Here is a 21,443-nt window from a genome sequence, read left to right as displayed (position 1 = left end):
GTTGCATCGGTGTTATGAGCATTATTACCTACATGAAAAGTGATGACGTTGGTCCCCCGTGTCATGGGTGCACTCTACTTATGCAAAGACATTTTGAGGTGGCATTGTGCACACACAGCTGGAATAGCCCTGGCTGCATCTCTTCTGGTTGGATGGGTAGGTCATGCTGTTCTGTGCCCACTGCAGGAGGAGGCAGGAGCAGCAGGAACGTATTTGGGTCTCTGTATTCCTCCCCCTTCTCCATCCCTCACACCTGACATTCTCAGACTGTTGTTTTTTTCACTCACAAGAGCAGAATTGGCGTTTTTCTCAGTATGCAGCCGTGTGGCGTTTTACTTTTCAGCAGCTCCTTGAAGAGCTCCCTTGTGCTCCGTGAATGCAGAAACTGTCACAAACCCAACCACCCTTCCCTCCCCCTAATCTGGGCTGCTGCTTACTCAGGGAGCTTCAGACTGAGCTTTGATGACAATTCCGAGGTGCTGAGCAAGCAGCTGTGGCATTGCAGTTGCTCTGAAGATGCCTCGTTTTGTTGCAGACTTCTTATCTTCTGCTCCATGTGTGCAGACCCTGGGCACAGTGTTGTTAGTGGAAGGCTGTGGTTCCTTCCCATGCCCCAGATGGAGATACTGCACTGATGCTCAGCGTGAGGGAACACAGAATGGAGGGTAGGGATGAGGATGCTGTAGAAGGTACACAGAGTTAGGGTGCTAAAACTTGCCATGATCAATTTAGGCCCCTTTCAGAGTTAGAGATGAACCCTCGTGCTGGAGCTGACAGTAAATTATGGCTCAGGCAGTGGTTCATTGCATCACCTGTTGGCATTTCAGCTGGTTGACAGAGCTAACCAATATATCAGTGGTAGACATCCCCAAGGAAATCTAGAAGGAATCACCTGTGCCCCCTGCTCTGCACTTTGTGGTATTTTGTATCCAAGGCTCATTAATATTTGTCTCTCTTCTCTTTTCTTGCTTTCCAGACAAACGATGCTGCAGGAAATACCTGGAACTGGCTTTACTTCATCCCTCTCATCATCATCGGCTCTTTCTTCATGCTCAACTTGGTGCTGGGTGTCCTATCAGGGTAAGACACTAATGACTTCTTTGTCTCTAACTGGATACCAAAAGGAACATCGTATCAGTTAAATTTTTATTAAATAAACTCCATTGGTTTAAGGCAGTGTCTGGATTTTAGGAACATCCTGGTCTCTTGATACTCAGACTCCAGGGGTCAGCCAAGGATTCGGCATTTGCTGGCCATGAAAGTTGGGTTTGGGCCATTGTGGAGATCAGGCTGCCAGGTTTGAAGCCCAGCTGGAACGCCCCCAGCGTCTGTGGAAATTTGATCTGCATTTAACAATCTGACTCATCTTAATGATTTGTGAGCTCTTAGGCTGTGGCACCTCATTTTGCTCACAACTTCTTCTTTGCTCATCCAGGTGATCTCAATTATGCAGATCTGTAAAGACCTAGATTTATTCCTGTCTCTTGGCAGCTGAGGAAAAGAGTTAATGCTGTTGACTGATAAATGCCTTTTGGTGCTGCACATTTGCTCTTTAAGTTACTAGAGAAAGAAAACTGTTTTCCAAAGAACAGATTCTTGCTTAAATTGTTGACTTTCACAGGGTAGAGTTTCACTTCAGGGTGTAAATCAGGCCTCATTACAGCAACAGCTTCAGTTGATGGCTCCTGCAGTGGGGACCCTCAGCAGTGTCCCACCTTCTATCTATAAAAGAAGTTTAATTTACGGTTAGGGCTTCTACAGAGCACCCATGGTCCAGGTGATCTCAGTATTTGCTTTCTTGCTGCTTATTTTCATGATCTGAGCACCTCACAGCCTTTGGAAGACACAGTGCTCTGCCCTCTTCCCTCTCTGCTGTTTACAAAGGGAGCAGTGGTGTGAAAAGAAGGGACGTAATGTGCCCATGCAACAATCATAGACGAACAATGGTGAACGTCAAGATTAGATCAGTGGGTTGCACAGGCTGAAGTAGGTATGGCAATATGAATAAGCTGAAATGACAACAAAGTTATTGAGCTTCCTACTGATGCTAGATTATACAGAGTTTTTCCATAATTTTTAATGGAATTTTCTGCCTTTCTGTAGTTACTTATGAGTCCAGGTCAGCAATGAGCGGATACTACCTCATAAGTTTGGCTTAGCTCCTGGGTTTATCTGTTTGAGTGGTGGAGATAGATTGGCCTGCTTGGGATCCTGAGCCTCCTCTGCTAGCAGAATATGGCACCATTTGCAATGCAAATGTAACAGAAGAGATGATACCTGTTTGAAAGTAAAGAGCAAACAACCTTTCCCCTCTGCTGCTGCTACTGGAATTATAATAAATGCAAAGACAGGGAAGTGGCCGGGAGATGGGAAATATGTAAGTCTTAGTGAAAACTTGGTATAAAAATAACCCCAAATCTCAGGCCACAGATGAGATGTCAAAATCCTCTGAGTACATGGCTAAAGAGGTAATTAAAAGCATGTGGATGTTATCATTCACATTAAATGAGACTCTTCCTGCTGTACAGAGTGTCCTCCTCCAGCATGCTGATCAAAGCCCTGCTGGTGCTCTTGTCATCAGCTAATATTTAAGCACCCTCCCTAAAAGGTGCTCTCTGCCTTCTATCCCTTTCCTATCCCTAACAAAAGCTCTGTAACTAATGCTGGCACAGCCTGGCTTTCCTTGTACCACCAAATATTGTGATATCCCCCATGGTCCTACAATGTGGGGTGCAGGGTTCTTGGGAATGTTATTTTTCTGCTGGTGTGATAGAAGTGCTGGGTTCTCCTGTATCTTTACATGTGTTGAGGTGGATAACATGTCATGCCTGCCCACCACCACATCTTCTCAGTGGTTTCCCTTTCTTTGCAGTGACTTGAAAAGCTGTTTTGCTCATTCTGGTGCTGTTCCCCGCTCAGCCCAGCTATGGGCTGAAGGAATTACAGAGTTTCCTACTGCTTGGGTGTTGAATTGGACATTAATTTGACCTGGCAATGAGCTGAATGATTCTGGACAATGCATTTGTTACTGTTTTCGACGTTTTGGATTACACAGTGCAAAGAGGATAAATGTTATCATGGGATGCTGCAATGGAGACAATTTGACTTATTTCAAGTCTGAGTGCTTTCTGGCTCTGTTTCCTATAGCAAGGGGGAGTGATGTGGGTGATGAGACAGTGGGAGCATCGTCCAGAGAGGGCAGCCTGCTGGGGATGATGCGTTGGAATACAGTCTGTGCCTTTTGAGTGTGAAAAATGCTGCTTGTCACGTCCTCAAATATTTATGGTGAAGCCTGAGGTGTTTCCAGAGCAGCCAATAAAGTGTAATGATCTTTCCTGAGGTTTCCTCATCTGGCTGCCATGACCAAAGTGTGGACTGGCACGCTTTGCCAGTTTGCATCTGCCCTGCTGAAGTATTGGCTTTGTGTTGTTCAGACCCGCTCTGACCCGTAATGTGCAACATTGGCCTCGTGCTGTGTGGGACCACCTGCTGTAAGAACGGCAGGGAGATGTTTTCTATGGTTGTAGCATCTTTGTAACAGCAGGAGCCTGGCAAGGGACACGGCTACAGACAGTGCAGGCACCTTGCAGGTGAAATGAGGGTCAGGTAAATGGTGTTTTCACTCTTCCCTGCTGCCCACTGTTCTGAGCAGTCTGCAATGTGAGATGATGATGTGGGGGCAGTTGCTTTGAATGTTGTCCTGTGTTCGGGTCTCCCTCAGGGACATCTGCTTCCATATCTGACAGCAGTGCCTGGGGTGGCTGAGACCTTGGGGCTGTTCGAGCAGCTCGAGGGGAAGAAACACAGCCCTGTTTGGACCTTGTTGAACTGGCTGTCCCGATGACTTGCTCTGCTGGGTTTTGTGACGTTTTCCCAGTCTGAGATCGTAAAACTTCAGCCCGCAAGATGTGCAGAGGCTGGAGGGGAATGAGGCTGATTAATTTGTCATAATGGCAAAGTGTTCTTCTGTCCTCCTTCTCCCTCATTATAGAGACAATCATTCACTTTCCCTGAAAATTTGATTCCAAGTCTGCTGTTACCCGCTGCGATCTGACTCTGGCTGCTGTTAACTATTTACATTGGAAGAGCTATCCTTAAAAGATAGGAAACTGTCTGCTTTCTCGTAGTTTATTCCTTCACCTACCTGTGTTTAAAAGGGATGAGGATGACAGGACAAATGGGATGATGGTTGGACTAGATGGCCTTACTGGTCATTTGGGGGTCCTTTCCAACTTAGGATATTTTATGTCTCTGTTTTACAGGACACAGCTTCATCATTAAGCACCAAACCCTTATATTCAAACCCTTATATTCCCACTGTTGCCTTACTGGGGCTGGGTTTGCCCAACTTTTGCATTCGTAGCATTTCAAATCAGGATAGGTGGAATCAAAATGAAACCAGCATAAGCTGAATGTAATGACAAAAGGAAGGAAGATGTAATGAAGGCTTCACCTCTGCACTGTCTTTCTAGAAATACAAGATGTATCCCATACCTGGCTTGCAATTGAAGCATTTTCCTCTGTGTTCAGTGATAAAAGTGGCTGTGAAGCCTAGCTCGGTGCTGAGAGATCAATCTCACCGTGATACTTTCATCCTTTATCAGCTGGTTGAGGGAAGATATTTTGTCCTCCTCTTAAGAGCAGTGAGGAGGAAGTAGCAGCTCTGGCCATGCAGGATTGATTGAGCCAGTCCTTATCCCTGAGTGGAGGATATTAGGGTGGATGAACCAGGTCAGTCAGGCGGGTCTGCAATGCTGGGGTTGTGACAGACATTCCCCCTCAAAACATTCCCAAGGTCATCTTCATGGGTTGTAGCCCCAGGTGAAATAGGAACAGGTAACACTGGGTGTATGTGGGATTTCATGCAGCTGATGGGACAATGTGGGGCACGTGAAGGCCCATACAATTCTAATGTCTTCAGCACTAAGAAACCTCAGTTCTACCCATTCTACTGTCCACCTCTTTTTTTAACATACTGGCACCCACATCAGTGCTTGAAGGGAACAATGAACTCTCTTCTCCCCCATATCTTCTCCCCTGGCCCCTGACCTGTGTGCTGCCATGAATGATACACCCCCACTGTCCATCTTTCCTGCTGGCTCTCTGCATGCTCCCTTTCTTCCTCCCTCTGTGTCTTTGTCTCTCAAAGCACAGGTTTGCAGAAGTTAAGGTGAATGTTTAGCATTACCAAAGCTTTGTGTCCTTTGCGGTTGTGGTTTTTTTCCTGCATCCAACAGAGACTTCCCCTTATAAAGGATTTACTGTTCTTCAGAAAGACAAAAGACAGAGATATGAACCTGCAGAACTAATTCTTTCCCTGGAGCGAGAATCTGCTTTTCTGTAGGCACTTGGGTGCTGATGTGGTTAGTGAATGAAATGCTGGGATTTTTAACCAGATCAGGCCCTGCTGGAAGCAAGTTGGAAGGGGACTGTGTGAGTGAGTCAGGGAATTCAATCACACGAGCCTTGCAGTGCTGCAGGATGGCAGGAGCACGAGGAGGGGGCTCAGCAGGACTCTGCACATCATGCTGTCATAACCAGCTTCACCCAAGCAGCAGAATCATAGAATCACCAAGGCTGGAAAGGCCACTGAAATCGTCAAGTCCAACCATAAAGACCTGAGAATGGAACTAAGAACTAACTGAAGTTCTGTCCCACAGTTGATTAACGAGAACAAATGGTAGGAAGTGGACATCCTCCCTTAAAACCCTGTTTAAGTGGTTCTTTGCATGGTCTGTCCCCATCCAGATAGCCCTTGAGTGGCACAGAACAAGTGAGTTTGTGCAACTGCTGCTCCTCTGGCTTGTGTCTCCTACAGCAATGCTCCTCCAACTTGCACGTCAAGTAGCCAGAGGAGTTGGTGTATTCCATCAACTGTCTCCAGTCTGTCCCTCATTGCTCCTGAGTGATGTGGGCTGTTTAACAGGCTGCTGTCAAATAACAAGTCTGTTCTCGGGCACTGTTCCATGTTCAAGCAACAAAGCTCACAAATTAAGCCTTCTGTCTTGGCCAATTTTCTTTCTCCACCCGTAGAATTCACTTTGGCCAGTGAGTGACTCAGGCAGTCAAACATCTGTAGGCCTGGCTGGTTCCTTAGCTAGCAGCTCACCCATTTGAATTTCTCTGTTGGTGCTGATGGGCTCGTGTCCTGTCGTGCCTGTTTTGCTCATTACTTTGAAATACTTGGACTGGAGATGAAGCTGGTTCTTAAACTCACAGGTTGTTTTTCCTTTTGTTGTTCTAGACATAAAATTTTTGAGGCTTTTTAAATTCCTTTCTGGGAATTCTTCTTGTCCTCCTGAGATCTGTGCTTCTTTTTGCTTACTCTGAACAGCTCTTTAGATTCAGTAGAGGAAGGCTTTTCTCTCAGAATAAGAGATGAGTTTTCATGAGATCATGTGTAGCTCAGTGGTAACTGTTTTGAATGAGGAGCTAATTACCTATGTCATTATCGTGAATCGCTAATCACCACCACTATTAGAGCTAGCAATGACAGTAATGCTGCATCTTCTCTCTTTACCTTTCTCTTTTGAGTGGGAAGCTTTTCTGTCCTCTTTCTACTGGGAAAGCATGAATTACAGATGTTGAATGATGTGATTAGTCTTGCAGCAAGCCTGGGTGCGTGCCACAAAAGCCAAGACCAGGCAGCCTGTTGCACAGTGCTGCATCTCAGCTGCTGTACAGGAAAATTGAACAGAGAATGTAGATGATCAAGGTTTCTGTTTGTTTTCATTTTCGATTGGCATGACAGTGTTTTTCGCTTAAGAATGGCATGGATAAATTCATTGTAAGAATGTCATTGGAATATAATATTTTATAGACCCCGGTGGTTACTCATGAGATGACCTTGTCTCTCTTGTGACTGGGAAACTCTCGAGTTTCCCTGAAGCAGCCATTCTAGTACATATTTACACCATGATTTATTTCACTCTTCCTCCCACCAATGTGGCAAGTAACAATCATTCATTTTCCTGGTGACTTTAAGCACCGACCATTCTTGAGAAGAAAAATGTGACACATTGAGCTTGACTGGTATGGCATATGGTTTCCATGATGAATGCCCTTCCGTTGATGTCTACTCCGGCTGTCTCTGTAGGATCAGTTATTTGCAACTGTCATGTTTTAACTAAAATGCACTGTAGTCATCTATCCAGGCAGATCTCATCTTCATCCTAAGCAGTGTCTCCTGATGCTGTGCTGTGTGTGGGAGTGCCAACCTTTCCAGCTCTCCACCTCCTAACGCCTCTCCAAGCAGCGCTGAAAGAGGAATGGTTTGGGGGATGTCTTGGGGCACACGGTAGCTGTTAAAAGTGAAGGACAAGAACGGAGGAATGTTATTTAATATTCTTCATTTTAGAATTAGCTGCTATATTGCATATATCTATATATATATAGATACATAACAGTATATCTATTGAACGCATTGGAAGCGTGCTTTGATTAATGCATTTCGTAATGGTGCTTTCCATTTGACTTTAGCAAAGCTAGATCATTGTTACCCTCAACCCAGAGCATCTGGAGTATTTCTCCTTACTCCAGCCTACCCAACGTCACCTACAGCTGTTGTTGGACTTGTGTTTGTCAAAGCTGGCTTAAGCCTGGAAAAGCTCTGGGGAAAGCTAACTGGGAAGAGCAGATCTCTTCCAAAACTCAAAGGTTGCTGGTGCCTCTATGACAAATATTCTGCTTCCAATGGGATCAAAGTGGTAGCTTGATAGATATTGATGCGTATTGTGCTATGGTTTCCTCTTGCTGCTGCTGACTTCAGTCTTTGTGAAGTTATTCTACAAAATTGAAGGAAAAGCTGTGTGTTTTTCCTGGCGTTGTGTGATGCACTTTCTCATTCTTCTCTCTCTGCAGTGAATTTGCCAAAGAACGAGAGAGGGTAGAAAACCGTCGAGCTTTCCTGAAACTCCGTAGGCAACAGCAAATAGAACGGGAGCTAAATGGGTATTTGGAGTGGATCTTCAAAGCAGGTAAGTGGAGACAGCTGATGTTGGTTCACTAAGGTGTGTGGTGTATAGAGTCTGATGATGGCAAGGATCTACTCTTGGTGCTCCTGAGACTGGGCAAGGCCTGGCCAATGCTTACTGGTTTTGTTGGGATTGTTTCTGAGCAGTTGCAATGAAGTTATTGTGGATGATCTGAGGTTGGTTAAGCACAAATAAAGAGCTTGGTCCAACTTTATTGCTGAGAGCAAAACATTAAGGCATTAATTGTCTTAAAGCAGTACAATACAAAAAGCAATATGGTGCTAAGTCTCCACTGTGGCGAAACCATTGCCTTACATGAGTCATCTGCATTTTATTTACTTTCCACTGCAGCTATTTCATAAGCCTCTATTGCTATGATGGCAAAATACACTGGAATGTCATTTTTATGAGCTACAAAGATCACTTTCATTAAACTTAGCCGAGCACACATTAACATTGCTTTATAACAATTATAACTGAACATTACACTTTATTGCAAGCAGTGATCAACTTTTACAAAGACCTAAATATGAATTTAACAACAAAAAAAGGCACATGTAAAGATTACCAATAACCCTTCTGATATATATTGACATAACCACAGTGCGAGTCATTAACTTTTGCTTCCTCGCTTGTATTTCTGCAAAGCTTAAACATTGGAGTGAAGTGAAAATGCCTTTAAAAAAGAACGATGGAGAGTAAAAGAAGTGGTGGCTTCACAAATAGATTTTCATGCACCTTTGTAGGCAGGTTAACTGAGGTCCGGCACTGTATGGTGACTTGCTGGACACCAGTTGATGAGCCAGTGGCAGAACTGCCATGTTGTGTTTTGCCAAAGCTGTGGGCTGCTGCTCTATCTCTTCTCTGAACTGTATGGTGGCTTCGGACCCATTATTCTCTACAGCACTATCCACATTGACAACTGAGTGCCTATTGTATTGACTTTTATCACTGTGCCTGTTCAACAGCAACTGCCCTCAATTAAGCAACCACACTTTATCTCCCCTTAATTCTGTGACTGTAGGATTGAAAAATAAAGGGCCGTTTCCTTTTCTTTCAATTTGGAACTTGTCTCCTCATTTATTTACAGCTTTTTTTGCTAGCCCAAATTCAAATTGATTAATGGTTTATTGGTTAGCTGGAGCAGAGTGCTGTGGTTCTGCCTTGGCTCTGCTGCCATCTTGCCTTAAAGGATTTTGTCTTGGATTCTAAAACCCAATTTCTTCATGATAACAATGAAAATAAGAATTTTTGCAAGAGTGTGCATTGCTTAGTTTCATTCTAGGGACTGTTCTGCTATGAGCAGTCCACTATGAGGAGATGTTAGCTGAACCTTGAGGTCTGAAAGTTGAGGTGGAGAAGTTATGAAGCAATGCTCCAAGCATTGAGTCCCTGTGGGAACAGCTGGCTTTTTGATTTCTCTGTTGCCAGTGCTGCGTAAATGCCACATGAATATACGGTGAAGTTGCTCTAAAATACCCATCTCTTTTTTTGTTTAATAAAACGAGGTTCAGAAGGTCTTCCAGAACAAACTGTGTATGCAAACAAGATGAATTAGGGAATAATAAAATTGTCCTGTTAAGGCACTGTTGAAAATGCGATAGGAATATAAAAATGCTTCCTAGTACAGCTGAATAGTAACAATAATTAAAACCAACCAAAGCCAGTAAATCTTTAAATACAAAATATAGCCTGAAGGCTCAACCGAAGAGAGAAACAAGTGGTTGGAATTCAGGCACTGAAACGTGGAACTGCGCCATCAGTTGGGATTTCCCATTTCTGTTGTTTTGGGGATTTCTGTTCTGTTGGGATTTCAGCTGTGATGTTGTGCATCAGGAGTTTCTAAACCAATCTCCTTGTTGAGGGCTGTGTATGGGCCAGTGGCTGAATAAAACCAGGTTGCTTTGCGGGAAAAGCAGGAACATCTCATAGACGTATATACAAAATAATTGCATAAATGGAAGAGCAAAAGGTCTTGATGCCCCACTCTAATATAACTGCGGAGGTTTTTATTCATTAATCATGTAAATATCTGATGATTTTTAAATCCTTCTAGCACCCTTGACCTCAGAGAATCCTGTAGCAAGGAGTTCCACTCATTAATGGTTGTTTTGAATGAAGAAAAAATGTTTTCTTCCTTAATTTTAGATGTGTTGTCTTTCAGCACAGGAGTACGTTTCTTTTTATTACTCCTCTTTTTTTCTTCTGCATTTCTACCTTGTTTCACGTTATTTTTTTCTGCCTTAAAGCGTGCAGAGCCAATCTGCTTGTTTCCTCCCTTCCCATGGAAGGCTCTCCAGGCTTCTAATATTTATAGTATCTATCTCCGAGCATTTTGTTTGTTCATTTTTTTCCTCATTTATTTTTGATGCAAGGTAGGTAGCATGGAAAGCTGTGTTCCAGCATCTTAAGGGAAGTCTTAATCTGGTTGACTTTGCTTTGTAACAGTTTCCAGATACTGAGTAGTTACAGGAGCTGGAAGGGAGGTTTCCTTGTTCTCTGTCATGCTCGGGTTCTTACCTCAAGGGCTGTAACTCATTTAGTACCAAAGGGGCGTATTTGAATGACTGAAATATTCCTTCATTTATATGCTACCTCCTGTCTGTCAAGAGTGATTTTGATTTAGCATTCTGCTCATCATGTATGGACCGCTTTTGAGTCACTTTTATGGTTTTTAGAGTCATCTTTATTTGTAAAGTGAATGAAATTTTATTACCTCTTGCTGCACGTGTTTCATTAAACAGGTGATTCTGATAAACTTTGGAGGTTGATGCTATTAACTCTTCTTTTTTACTGAGGTTGTAGTCTGTTGTCTTGTCAGGACAGGGTTGCTGCTTGAGTTCTTTGTTTTATGTTTTCTTTTGGCTCTTCCTTTCAGAGGAATTAAAACATGGTGAAGTCAAACCATGTAATCCGTGCAAATGATTTTGCCTCCACTGCTTTTTCATTTAAACCCCTCAAACCTGTAGCAGCTCTGAGGCTGTCATACTGCCTTTCTATCAGAGAGCAGAGAACTGGGTTCTCTGCATGGAGTAAAGAGCTTATGGGTCCACAAATATTCTTCTGAAGGTGTTTCTCTTATCTTACAAGGACATGCATCATTTTGAAACCACACTGCTCAGGGACTCAAAGCCTTTCTGTTCAGAAAGTTGCCTCTCTTCTGCATTTTAATTATTTGCCAGTCCTTTTCTTTCACACAGCACTGATTCTGAGCATTTCTTTTCCCCTGGAGTAAGTAGGCTTTGTGAATGGGTCGCAGTTCTCTCTTTTGGCTCTCTGTAACCTGGAATGATGAAGGTCGGAAAGACAGCTAAGTTCATTGGGTCCAACTATCCACCCATGCTTGTGACCGCCATCAAGCCATGCCATTCCCTGATATAGCAACACTTTGCAAGCCTCAGGTTTCAGCTTTCTGTAGAAGAAGCAGAGCAACAAGCCCTGGATACAGCTGGGGAAAGTAACCTTACGTCCATGAAAACTGGCAGCAATGTGTGAGATTGCTAGAGAAGGATGGTTGCTAGAAAGACAAATTAAGGTTCCATAATTAGAGTGGAAGCACAAGGCCTTTTTCTAAAGGATGCATTTTATTTGCTTTATCTACTTAACAAATTTAAGGCTTCAGTGGTTGTATTCAGTTCCCTTCTTCAGTACAAGATGCCAGCCTTGATCCCCAGTCCTTCAATGTGCTGAGCATTGTCAGTGCTTAATGACCAGCAATGAATCTTACAGCTGAGGCATTTCTTGCTCTGCTACCCTAGTGAAGGCCCTGTGCCTTTGTTTGGAAGCTAGAAGTTGCTGATATAATACAGTGTCTTTGTTGAATATTTCCTTTAATGTAGAGGAGCTGTACTTTGGAGGTTTTTCAGGCTCCCTAATTACCTTCTGCCAGTCTCTATTACAGTGATGACTAAAGGCAGTGCGACTTCTGAGCGTCTGCTAAGGATGCTCCCTGGTTAAAAAAAAATCCTGGAAACAATGTGATGTCTTTCTGCTGAATTGTCTTATTAGCAGGTTTTGAAACCTCATAAGGACCCGCTGGGGTGGATGTGATCTTGCAGTTACTCTGTGGACGTGAAGCAGATGGGAGTGACTGTTGAGGATGGGAATGGAGGAGTCAGGCTTGAGACAGTGAGATGGAGTTTGGGGTTATTTTAAAGTGACAGCAGAGCTGAGCTGTGGATGAGGAATGTCTATGGAGGGAGATAGGTCAGGGATCAGAAATAGTAAGTTATTTTCCTACCTAGTCAGAGATCTCTGAAAGAAATGAATGCAGTGAGTTTCTGTTTTAGAGCAAACATGTTTGTTATTATTATCATTAATTCTGTTTAACTCTTTCTGTATAATTAACCCCAGAACAGCACTGAGGCTTTTCCCTATGTGAGGCTTCAGAAGCACCTTATGATGTTGAGCTTTGAGAGAGAAGGTTCTTAAGCCAGCAGAAAAGTTTGCATTTTGTTTTATTCTCCTCTGCTTAGGGTTTTTTGTCTCCCCGAATCTTTAATATTACTTTCCAGCCGCCTCACTTTGCTGTCTTATTAATGTATCATTCATTCTCTCTCTCCCCCAGATGATTAATAAAGAGATTATATAAGACCTGTGTGGTAGTGCTGATCCCTCCAGTATTCCTCCAGACAGCTCTTTTAGCTTCACACTTTGATGTTTGGCTGTGGTTTGCTGTTATTTTTGTAGTTAGCCTTCCATCTAGGCTGGTTTAAATGGGGTTTTGAGTAAAGTTTTGTAGGGATGCAGTGTCAGATCTCTTACTAAGATCCTAAATGACGTATCTGCCAAACATGGAAGAATTTGTCATTTTTAATAATAGAAGGAATATACAGTTTACCAGCTGCCAGATCAGTGTTTTGTACAGTTCAGGCCATCCTTTAGAAAATCCTTACATAATTCTACAGCAGCAAGCTAAAATCTGCTGTTCAGATCATACAAACTGAGTTTTCAAGTGTTGTGTGCTGCACACTGACTTGGGTGATATTTGCATGGTGAAACCTTGGGAAATTTGGTCATTCTTCATGCAGATAGAAATGAGTCGTTTCTGATTGAGGGGTGGTGGGTTTCTTTTTTTCAGTGCTCTGAATTCTTGTAGGGTAGGAAAGCATAAACTCATTTTGGAGACTATATGGGAATGGGAAGCCAATGGTGGCACCTCCCATGTGTTGCACTTTGAACTGTGCTGGCCTGAACTCTGCTATGGCAGCCTTGCCATTGATTTTATTTTGATGAATATTTGATCCAGTGGCTGTTTGGTGACTTGTATCCCCTGCAATGTGGCACAGCCCCGCTAGTGTTACCCTGTGCCATGAGACATGGGTCCCTTCCCTTCAGGTTAAGTCCTGGTCTTATTGATGGAGACGTAAGTGTGGTAATAGCCATAGAATATCTTTCACTCCTTGGAGTCTCTAATATGGATGGGCAAGAGGGACTTCCTCTGCTTTGGCTATGCTTGGGGGTATCCTTTGTGTGTGGTAGATTGGTGAAGAAACTGGAGTGGGTGGCTCATTGTGAAGAAGGAGATCGTGGAAGAATGCTGTAGATAGTGTAGGCTAACCTTCCCTGTGGCAAGAAGGGAACAGGGCAACAAAAACAGCTCTGTGAACCATCCTTCCTCCGCAGGCTTGGTGTAACTGGGTAATACAACAGAATAAGGCTGATTGCAGCTGGGACAGAGGTCTGCTGCACCCAGCTCAGCTGTTTTTAGACTGGGGATGTGATAAATCTGAGGTTGATCTTGGCTGTTTTTCTCCTTACAGAGGAGGTCATGCTGGCCGAGGAAGACAAGAATGCAGAAGAGAAATCTCCTCTGGACGGTAGGTCATTTTGCTGTGTGGTTTTCCTCCCGCAACACGAGAGATTCACCTGCTGTATGCTGACATGGCTTTCTGCTGCAACCAGAAGGGTGTGAGGAACACGCTCTTGCATGCACTTGGAATAAGTCGGGCTAAAGAGTCCCTTTTCCTATACCAGGCCTTTTTGAGGTTGCAGGTGGATGATGAGCAGTTATGTGACACCACTCTGGGATGGGGATCTGCCCTTGGGGTCAGTCGGTCCCTGCACTGCTTGGGGGCCTACAGTGCAATGGGGGCACCTGCCCCGAGCAGAGGTGGCTGTGCCTGGGGATAGGCTGCAGGGTGATGCCAGGAGAGAAATGCATTGACCGAGAGAAGGCAGGGCTCTGAACCAAGGTTTCCAACGGACGTGACAAAGAGACTAAGACCCCTGTTACTTGTAAGCAGTAAGACATAACAGGGTGTGGTGATCCTATCTTCCGACGTGCGACCCTAGCTGTCAGGCCGGCTGGAGCTTTGGACACAGTGCAGTGAGGACGCGGGGACCGCTCTCCCTGTGCCTCGAGACCGATGAGCTCTTAGGGTGCGACAGACAAAGTTCAGTTAAAGATTCTTCCCTCTCCCTTTTCTGACCATCTTTCGTCCTCCCATGTCTCCTCCTTTCCCCTCCCCTCCCTTTCCCCCCTCTTTTTTTTTCTCCTCCCATTCACTGTCAGGGAGGGCCGCCTCGGAAGGGCCGATTCAACAAGGCACGGCACCGGCAGAGACTAGCAGCGGCAGCAGCTACAACAGTGAGTGGATTGCAAATCATCAGGGGCTCAGGCGGCACAAGCGGGGCAGCTCATCCCCCTCACCCTGAGCATCCAGGTCACCAGTGATGCTTCCCACCTGCTTTGGCTCCTTGCTCTGAGCTTGGTGGCTCCTGGTGCAACTCATGCCTGGCTGCTGGCTTGGCTGCGTGACCTGTGCTCAGGGGGACCCGGGGCTGGAAGGAGGTCAGGGCTGAGGTGCACTTGGCAAATCTTTTCTGTGTGTGTATGTGAGCATGTGTGGTGGTGTGTGGGTATAGCCAGGGCTTGTGGTCTTGAGCTGCAATGAGCGTCTGGAAGAGCTGGAGAGTTGAGTGCTGTTAAGCAAACTAGAGGTGGGAACAGGCCGTAGAATACAGAGGTACACTAAAGTTCTATCCCTGCTGGTAAGCTTAAGGCAATATTCCCAGCCTCAAGAGCAACTGATATGGATCAGCCCATCTCTATCTGCACTCTCTGCTAGTAAGTGGTTTCAGCCTCCGACATAGGAATGATGCATCCAAAGTGTCTGTAGGGATGGGGAATGGTTTTAAACTAAAGGAGGGGAGATGTAGATTAGATGTCAAAGGGAAGTTTGTCACAGAGGGTGGTGAGGTTCTGGCACAGGATGCCCTGAAGGAGTCTAAGGCTGGTGTTGCTTGGACTGAGGATCCAGCCCTACTGATGGGTGGGGAGGGAAATAACAGCAGAGGTTGTCTGTAAAAACTACATCCAGGTTACAACAGCGGGTGGAGAGCATTCTCTGTTCTTCGAGTCTCTGAACCTGGGAGGTGTTCTGGGGGCTCCCTCAAGGTGACACGAGCAGTAATTTGTGAAGGAAGGAATCCATCTGCAAGGCAGGAAGATCTTTGTAGGGTGAGAGGGTCTTCTTGTACGAACCCACCCCCATGTCAGTCACTGTGGAGTGCGTGGGCTTGCTGTGTGTGCCTCCTGACCAGTCTGTATCACCACACCGTGGGGTGTCTTACTGCTGATAGCAAGCGGTGCTTAGTTCCTGTATGTCTTGAAGCTGTGACAAAACTGTGTCGACGTATTTTTTTCTCTGCTAATTCTCGAGGTTTGCAGGTAGGTGGTGGCGGGCCCAGCATCCTGCATTTCCCCGTGTGTGCTGGGTGAGCAGTGCAGACCTCTCCCAGCCTCAGGCTGCGGTTCTCCTTCCTTCATGTAAACCAATGCAGTGATGTTTACCCTCCCGATAAAAGATGCAGTTGAACAAAGTGTGTTCTCAAAGAGCTAGGATGTTCCCAGAGGGAAGGGGTTGTGCAGTGGGTGCTATTAAGAGTGCGTGCACTGATTTGCAGCAGTTGCTTTCACCATAGTGTTTTCGCTGCTTAAGGCATCGCTCTGCGGTAAGCTGTACCCAAGCCCTGTAAATGCTAACTTCTTAATGGTGCACACTGTAAACAGCATTAATGTTTTTAATGGATGGAAGCACTCATCTCATGACCCATGGGGGCTCAGGGAGGTTCAGTGACCCTGCCCAGCCTTTCTGCTGCACTAAAAGGTCCAGCAGCTGCAGTGACCCCCCCCTCTACCCCATCCTCTTGCTTCTGTGTAAGCATGCAGAACTGTGCCTGGCAAGCCTTCAGGATCTAGAAGGTTAAGTGAAGAACTGCCCTGCATCAAGGCATGCAGAGGCCCTGCAAGGCTGTGGGTTGGCCGATTTGCTCCAGCTTGCCCTTGTGCGAGAGCTTGAAGCTGGTGTTGGGCAGTAAGTGCTGGCCATGGAGAAAGAGAAGGGAGGGGGAGAGAGAACCCACTCTGAAAGCTCACAGCGCGTTTTCTCTTTAATTTGTACACAGTGTTGAAAAGAGCCGCAATAAAGAAGAGCAAAAACGACCTGATTCATGCTGAAGAAGGTGAGGACCATTTCACAGACATTTGCTCCGTTGGTGAGTACTGGCTTCGCATTCCTCCAGGTTTAGACCTTCAACTAAACACGTTCATGTCCCGTTTCTTCCGAGCGGCTCTTTTGCTCCAGAAGGGAAATCACCCAATTTACCAGAGCCAAAGGCACTGCAGCTCCACCCATTCCCCTCGCTGCCCTGCTGCTATTGCATGCTGCACCTCCAACAGAGCCCAAATGCCTGGAGATACCGCACTGTGCTGGGCACCCCGCGGATCTGCTTGGAACGCGCTCATTTATGCTAATGAAACCCAAATATGTCAAATGCTCCCGCTAAGCCTCAGCTGTTGGGGGCAGGGGGAGAGGAAGTGGACAGACATTTACTCACATCTGCCACTACAGCGCGGTGTGTGGATTTGCCAAGAGGAATGGGAACTGGACAGTGGCCCCTCGACTCCTTGTTCTTGCCTTAGGAAGGGTTCCCATTGAGTTTTCCAGTTTCTAAATGCAGATGATGCACAACCACATGATTGCCCACACACCTCCCGTATAGAGGGTGGCATAGCGGGTGAAGTCTGCCATTGCTGCTGCAAATTTGGTGTAGAATCATAGAATCATTAAGGTTGAAATGATCTCTAAGATCACCAAGTTCATCCTCACCATGTCCCTCAGTGCCATATCTCCAGGGATGGTGACTACACCACCTCCCTGTACAGCCTGTGCCAGTGCATTACCACTCTTTCTGAGAAGAAATCTTCCTTAATATCCAACCTGAACCTCTCCTGGTGCAACCTGAGGCCATTATCTCTCGTTCTATCAATTGTCCTACCCAAAACGCTTCAGCTCCAGAGAGCACAAGTGTGTCAGGTCCTGTGGTCCTACTTCTCCTGCCAATTATTGGACAGTCAGGTCCCACTCAGGCACTGCCAGGGGAGGCCAGTGGGCGTCTGCATGGGAGCTCCTGGCACTCCAGAGAAGGGGAGCTCTGTGGGCGTCTGTCAGTTGTGGCTTTTCCTTGCTGGCTGGAAAGACATCTCCCTGCCTGTTTTGGAGTTGTTTTGCTTACTCCTCTCCCCGTTCTTTGAGTCTGTATTTTGTTTTGCTGCTGAAGTAGCAGATGTTCTCATTATCTTCCAAAGAAATGTCTTGGCACCCCAGATACCACAAAGCAGCAAATCCTGGATGCATAAGGGTAGCAGCACAAACAGTACATTTGAGAGTAGGTGTCCATGTATGCATGCAAGCATGAGCGCCTCAAATGCTCTTTGGAAATTTGGCATTAACCTTTTAGAAGATCACAGCTGCTGCTGGATTTATTCACTCCCCTGTTTAAATGAAGACCTACTCACTGTAAATGAGCATTGCTCTGCGTGTTCCTGACACCATCACCCTCTGCTGAACTGCTACAGGCTTTTATGGCTAAACTGCTGACAATCCTATGAGAGAAGCTGATGGAGGAAGGCAAAACTGCAGCAGCCGTGTGCGGTTTTTGTTTTGTTTTCTTTCTGAGCTGCTCGGATCCCTGCATGGATAACAAACAGTGGTCGTTTCTGGAACATTTGTTGATGGCTGCAACTGTTACGAGATCTTTGCAGTCACATCCAAGTCCCTCCAGGCTCTGGGCACCCATGCCATGCAAACAGATCTCTCAGTTCAGCCTTTCAGGTGGCAGCGGATGACGGAGCATCTGGGCTCGTGCATAATCTGGTGCAGAGCTGGGAACTGTCTTGGGAACATATGGCAGGGAAAATAACAGCAGTGCTTTTCCACCTCCTGCGAGTGGTTCATCCACTGGGGAAAAGCAGGTTTGATTCTGATTTGTGGAACAAGTCAAAAAAGAACCTGATAAAGCAAAGCAGATCCTTCTGCAGGCTCTGGAAAGACTGAAACCTCATAACATAAACAAACAGATCATATGGGTGATTATGCATGAAGAATATGTTTTTGAGCAAAGATTTTTTTCTTGGACGGTTTCCTTGTGCTATCGCGTCTTGCTGATGGGAGCATAAGGACTGTGGAAGAACTAACAAAGCAATTACTGAGTGCAAAGTGATGCAGACCAGAGGGGCAGAGATGCTGACAGGTCTCTTGCTGGCTGTTGGCTGCATACATTGCACTTTAATTCAAACACAAGTACCTCAATGAGCTTTATAATTGTATTATAAAGCTCGGTAGCGGTAAACACTTCCCAGTGTGTTCTCTGGAGTTAATCTTAAGATTTATTCTTTCATTTTCTCCTGACTCTTTGACTTTCTCTGCATTAACCAGCCTGCAGCAGTCAGTGCTGGCTCCTCACTCTCCATGCTGTGCTAGAGACATCTCTAAGAAAGTTTTCCGTGTTTAAATCAATTTAAATACACGATGGGGCCTGATGTTCTTTCCTGGAAGACAGAATCAGAGAACCATTAAGGTTGGAAAAGACCTCTAAGATCATGTTGGTGGTGGATGGCCTGAACTGAGCAAAGGAGCACAGAGCTTGCTGGTAGGGACATGGTGCAGCACAGCTCCCTGCTGTCACCACCCACCTGTGACTGTGGTCTTTGGTGTTACTGCAAGGTGACACAGGGTGAGATTCTCACCCCTTCCATCACTGGAGGTGTTGAAATGCCGATGAGAGCACTTGGATCAGTTGGCTGCCACAGACAGAACACTTTGTTCGTGTAACTTAGCCATCTCCAAGCAGAGCCCAGCAGGTCACCTGCTGTCACAGTGCTTGGTCCAAGCAGGGCAGTGTGTGTGTCCTGGCCAGTCCTACCCACTGGGAGGCAACAGCTGATGATAGCAAAGGCCAGTAGTACACTGCTTTACCTTGAGCTGCCTAGAGGCAAGTGTTGCAATCAGAGGAGTGTGAGCACAGTGTGAAGCAGGTAGCAGGCAGCCTGTGGCCATCACCAGTTCCCCTGCTTGCAGCAGCACTTGTAGCTGTTGAAGAAGAACTCCCATGGATGCATGTGCTCAGCACTGACCAGAGATTGCTTCTCCATCACTCCTTTCAACAGAGCTTGTACCTCTGAGGGAGAGCTTTCATTAGGAACTGATTCCTCCTATTATTAAAACATTTGATTCTCTTCCAAGGTTTCAGTGCAGGCTTAAAATGTAGTTGATAAAAGCAGAATGGATACAAATGAGAAGTTGTGCCCAAAACATGATGCATGGAAGCAGATTGAGCCCTCTGCTGCAGAGAGACATGAAGTCAGAATAAAATAAGGAGACTTAGTTTGGTAATAAGGGTTTGGCTGTGCCTGATTCTCTGGGCAGGGATGTAGGGACCTGTTGGCATCTCAAAGCTCCAAGGGGATGTGCTCCATGCACAAACACCACCGTACCCAACACCTTGTTGCTGCAGTCAGTTGGGATCCTAAAGGTTATCAGTTCAGCTGAGTGTTCAGGATAGCTTCAGGGAGTTGGAAGCCCAGTTCCTACTGATGGAGGAACTAAGTATTAAGCCATGAAGCTCTAAAATCTCAGCCTTCATTCCTCGCAGAGTCATTGCAAGCGAGATGCCTGTGCTCAGCCCATTCTCAGTGTGCCCAGCTTTGTGCTCAGCCTGGTGCTTGGGAGTGGGTCTGTGTGCCCGTGGGCATCCTCTGGCCTTTCTTCTGCCTGGATGTGCTGTGGTGACTCTTCTTTCTGTGCCCCGCTGCCCAGGGTCTCCTTTTGCCCGTGCCAGTTTGAAGAGTGGGAAGAATGAGAGCTCATCCTACTTCAGGAGGAAAGAGAAAATGTTTCGCTTCTTCATCCGGCGCATGGTGAAAGCCCAGAGCTTCTACTGGATCGTGCTCTGCGTGGTTGCCCTCAACACGCTCTGCGTCGCAATGGTGCACTATGATCAGCCAGAGAAACTCACCACCGCACTGTGTGAGTACCAGGGGCTTCTCTTGTACATTTTATCTCTGGGTCTTGTGTTTTGGCTGCTCGCAGCGCTGGTGTCGCATCCTCATGAGGTCTGTTTGTGGCTTCCTAGGTCTCCCTGGAGTAGGGTGGTAAACGCGTTAATGAATTGCTCTAGTAGGTTTGTTGAGTCATATTTCATTGAGTCATGTTTTCGTTGAGTCTTTCAGAAAAAGCCTACATCAGTATTCTCATCTTGTGGTTTGAGATGGTGTGGGAATGTGATCTTAAACTGTACCTGAAACTCCAGGTCTAACCATGCGTTAATCTGAATGTATTGGGTCAGAATAGGATAACACCGAGAGTGGGACTCCACGAGCTTTGCCTTTGGAAGGCAGGAGATGGAAGGTTTGTTTCTGGAAGGCAGAGCTATAACATCAGCCACCTCTGAGTCTATCAAACAGCTGGAAACGCATCTTTATTCAGATGGAGCAAGTTGAGAATATGAGTAAAACTTCTGAAGTGAGAAAAAAGGAGAGGGGAAAAAAAAATGTTTCCAACAGTCTGAGTTAATAAGTGTGGTTTAGATCATTAAAGTTACTTATCTACCTAATTTTCATTGATTTCTATATAAATTACATATTCAAATATTTCTAGATCCAGATCTTCGGGTCTTACATTATTATAAAGGAGCAAACTTCTGAAGTTTCTCTTTCATAGATCTAAGGGGTCAGGACTGCCAGCTGCTCTGACTTCAAAAACCACCCTGTTAATGTTTGCTGAAATATTTAAGACTGACAGGTAACTGAAGCTATAATGAAATGTGTAAGGAGGACAGAAGCTCCTTTCAACTGTTTCTCTTGCAAGATTTAGGCTGAAAAGACAGAGACCACACAGAGAAATCAGTCTTGCTTATTCATTTCCCAAATTTAACATTGGAAAGCTAGATTGGCAGAGTAATTAGCAGTGTGAAGCTTAGGATTTCCTTTGGAATTAGGGCTAAATATCTGGGAAAAAGTAACACTTTAAGTCTTTCGGCTTAAAAAGGAAGAATACAGATTTCCAGGCTCTCTTTTGGGAAAACATTATGCAGTAACATTTCTAAGAGGACATTAAGAAAGTTGTGAGCCAGCAAGTTCTGCTTAATGTTCATCTGGGAGCTGCTAGGGTTGCTCGTGTTGTTTAT

The 21,443-nt window shown here is 45.5% G+C and overlaps 1 protein-coding gene across 13 annotated transcripts in view; it reads left to right on the top strand.

Moving 5' to 3' along the window:
- CACNA1B (calcium voltage-gated channel subunit alpha1 B) overlaps positions 1-21,443 on the top strand; it is a 193,648-nt gene that overhangs the window by 91,019 nt on the left and 81,186 nt on the right. For 7 of the 13 annotated variants that reach the window (XM_085520967.1, XM_085520964.1, XM_085520965.1 and 4 more), the window contains 6 exons: positions 977-1,080; positions 7,861-7,976; positions 13,736-13,792; positions 14,488-14,562; positions 16,383-16,472; positions 20,075-20,284. In XM_085520967.1, coding sequence (XP_085377093.1) covers positions 977-1,080; positions 7,861-7,976; positions 13,736-13,792; positions 14,488-14,562; positions 16,383-16,472; positions 20,075-20,284 — 652 coding nt within the window. The remainder of the gene's footprint in view (positions 1-976; positions 1,081-7,860; positions 7,977-13,735; positions 13,793-14,487; positions 14,563-16,382; positions 16,473-20,074; positions 20,285-21,443) is intronic. The other 6 variants (XM_085520969.1, XM_085520966.1, XM_085520974.1 and 3 more) reach the window with 3 other exon arrangements.

The sequence above is a fragment of the Coturnix japonica genome, chromosome 21, assembly GCF_054131305.1.
Source record: "Coturnix japonica strain WE chromosome 21, WE-NBRP24, whole genome shotgun sequence".
NCBI lineage: Eukaryota > Metazoa > Chordata > Aves > Galliformes > Phasianidae > Coturnix > Coturnix japonica.
The sequence above is the reverse complement of the archived record's forward strand: the minus strand, read 5'-3'. Positions and strand labels throughout refer to the sequence as shown.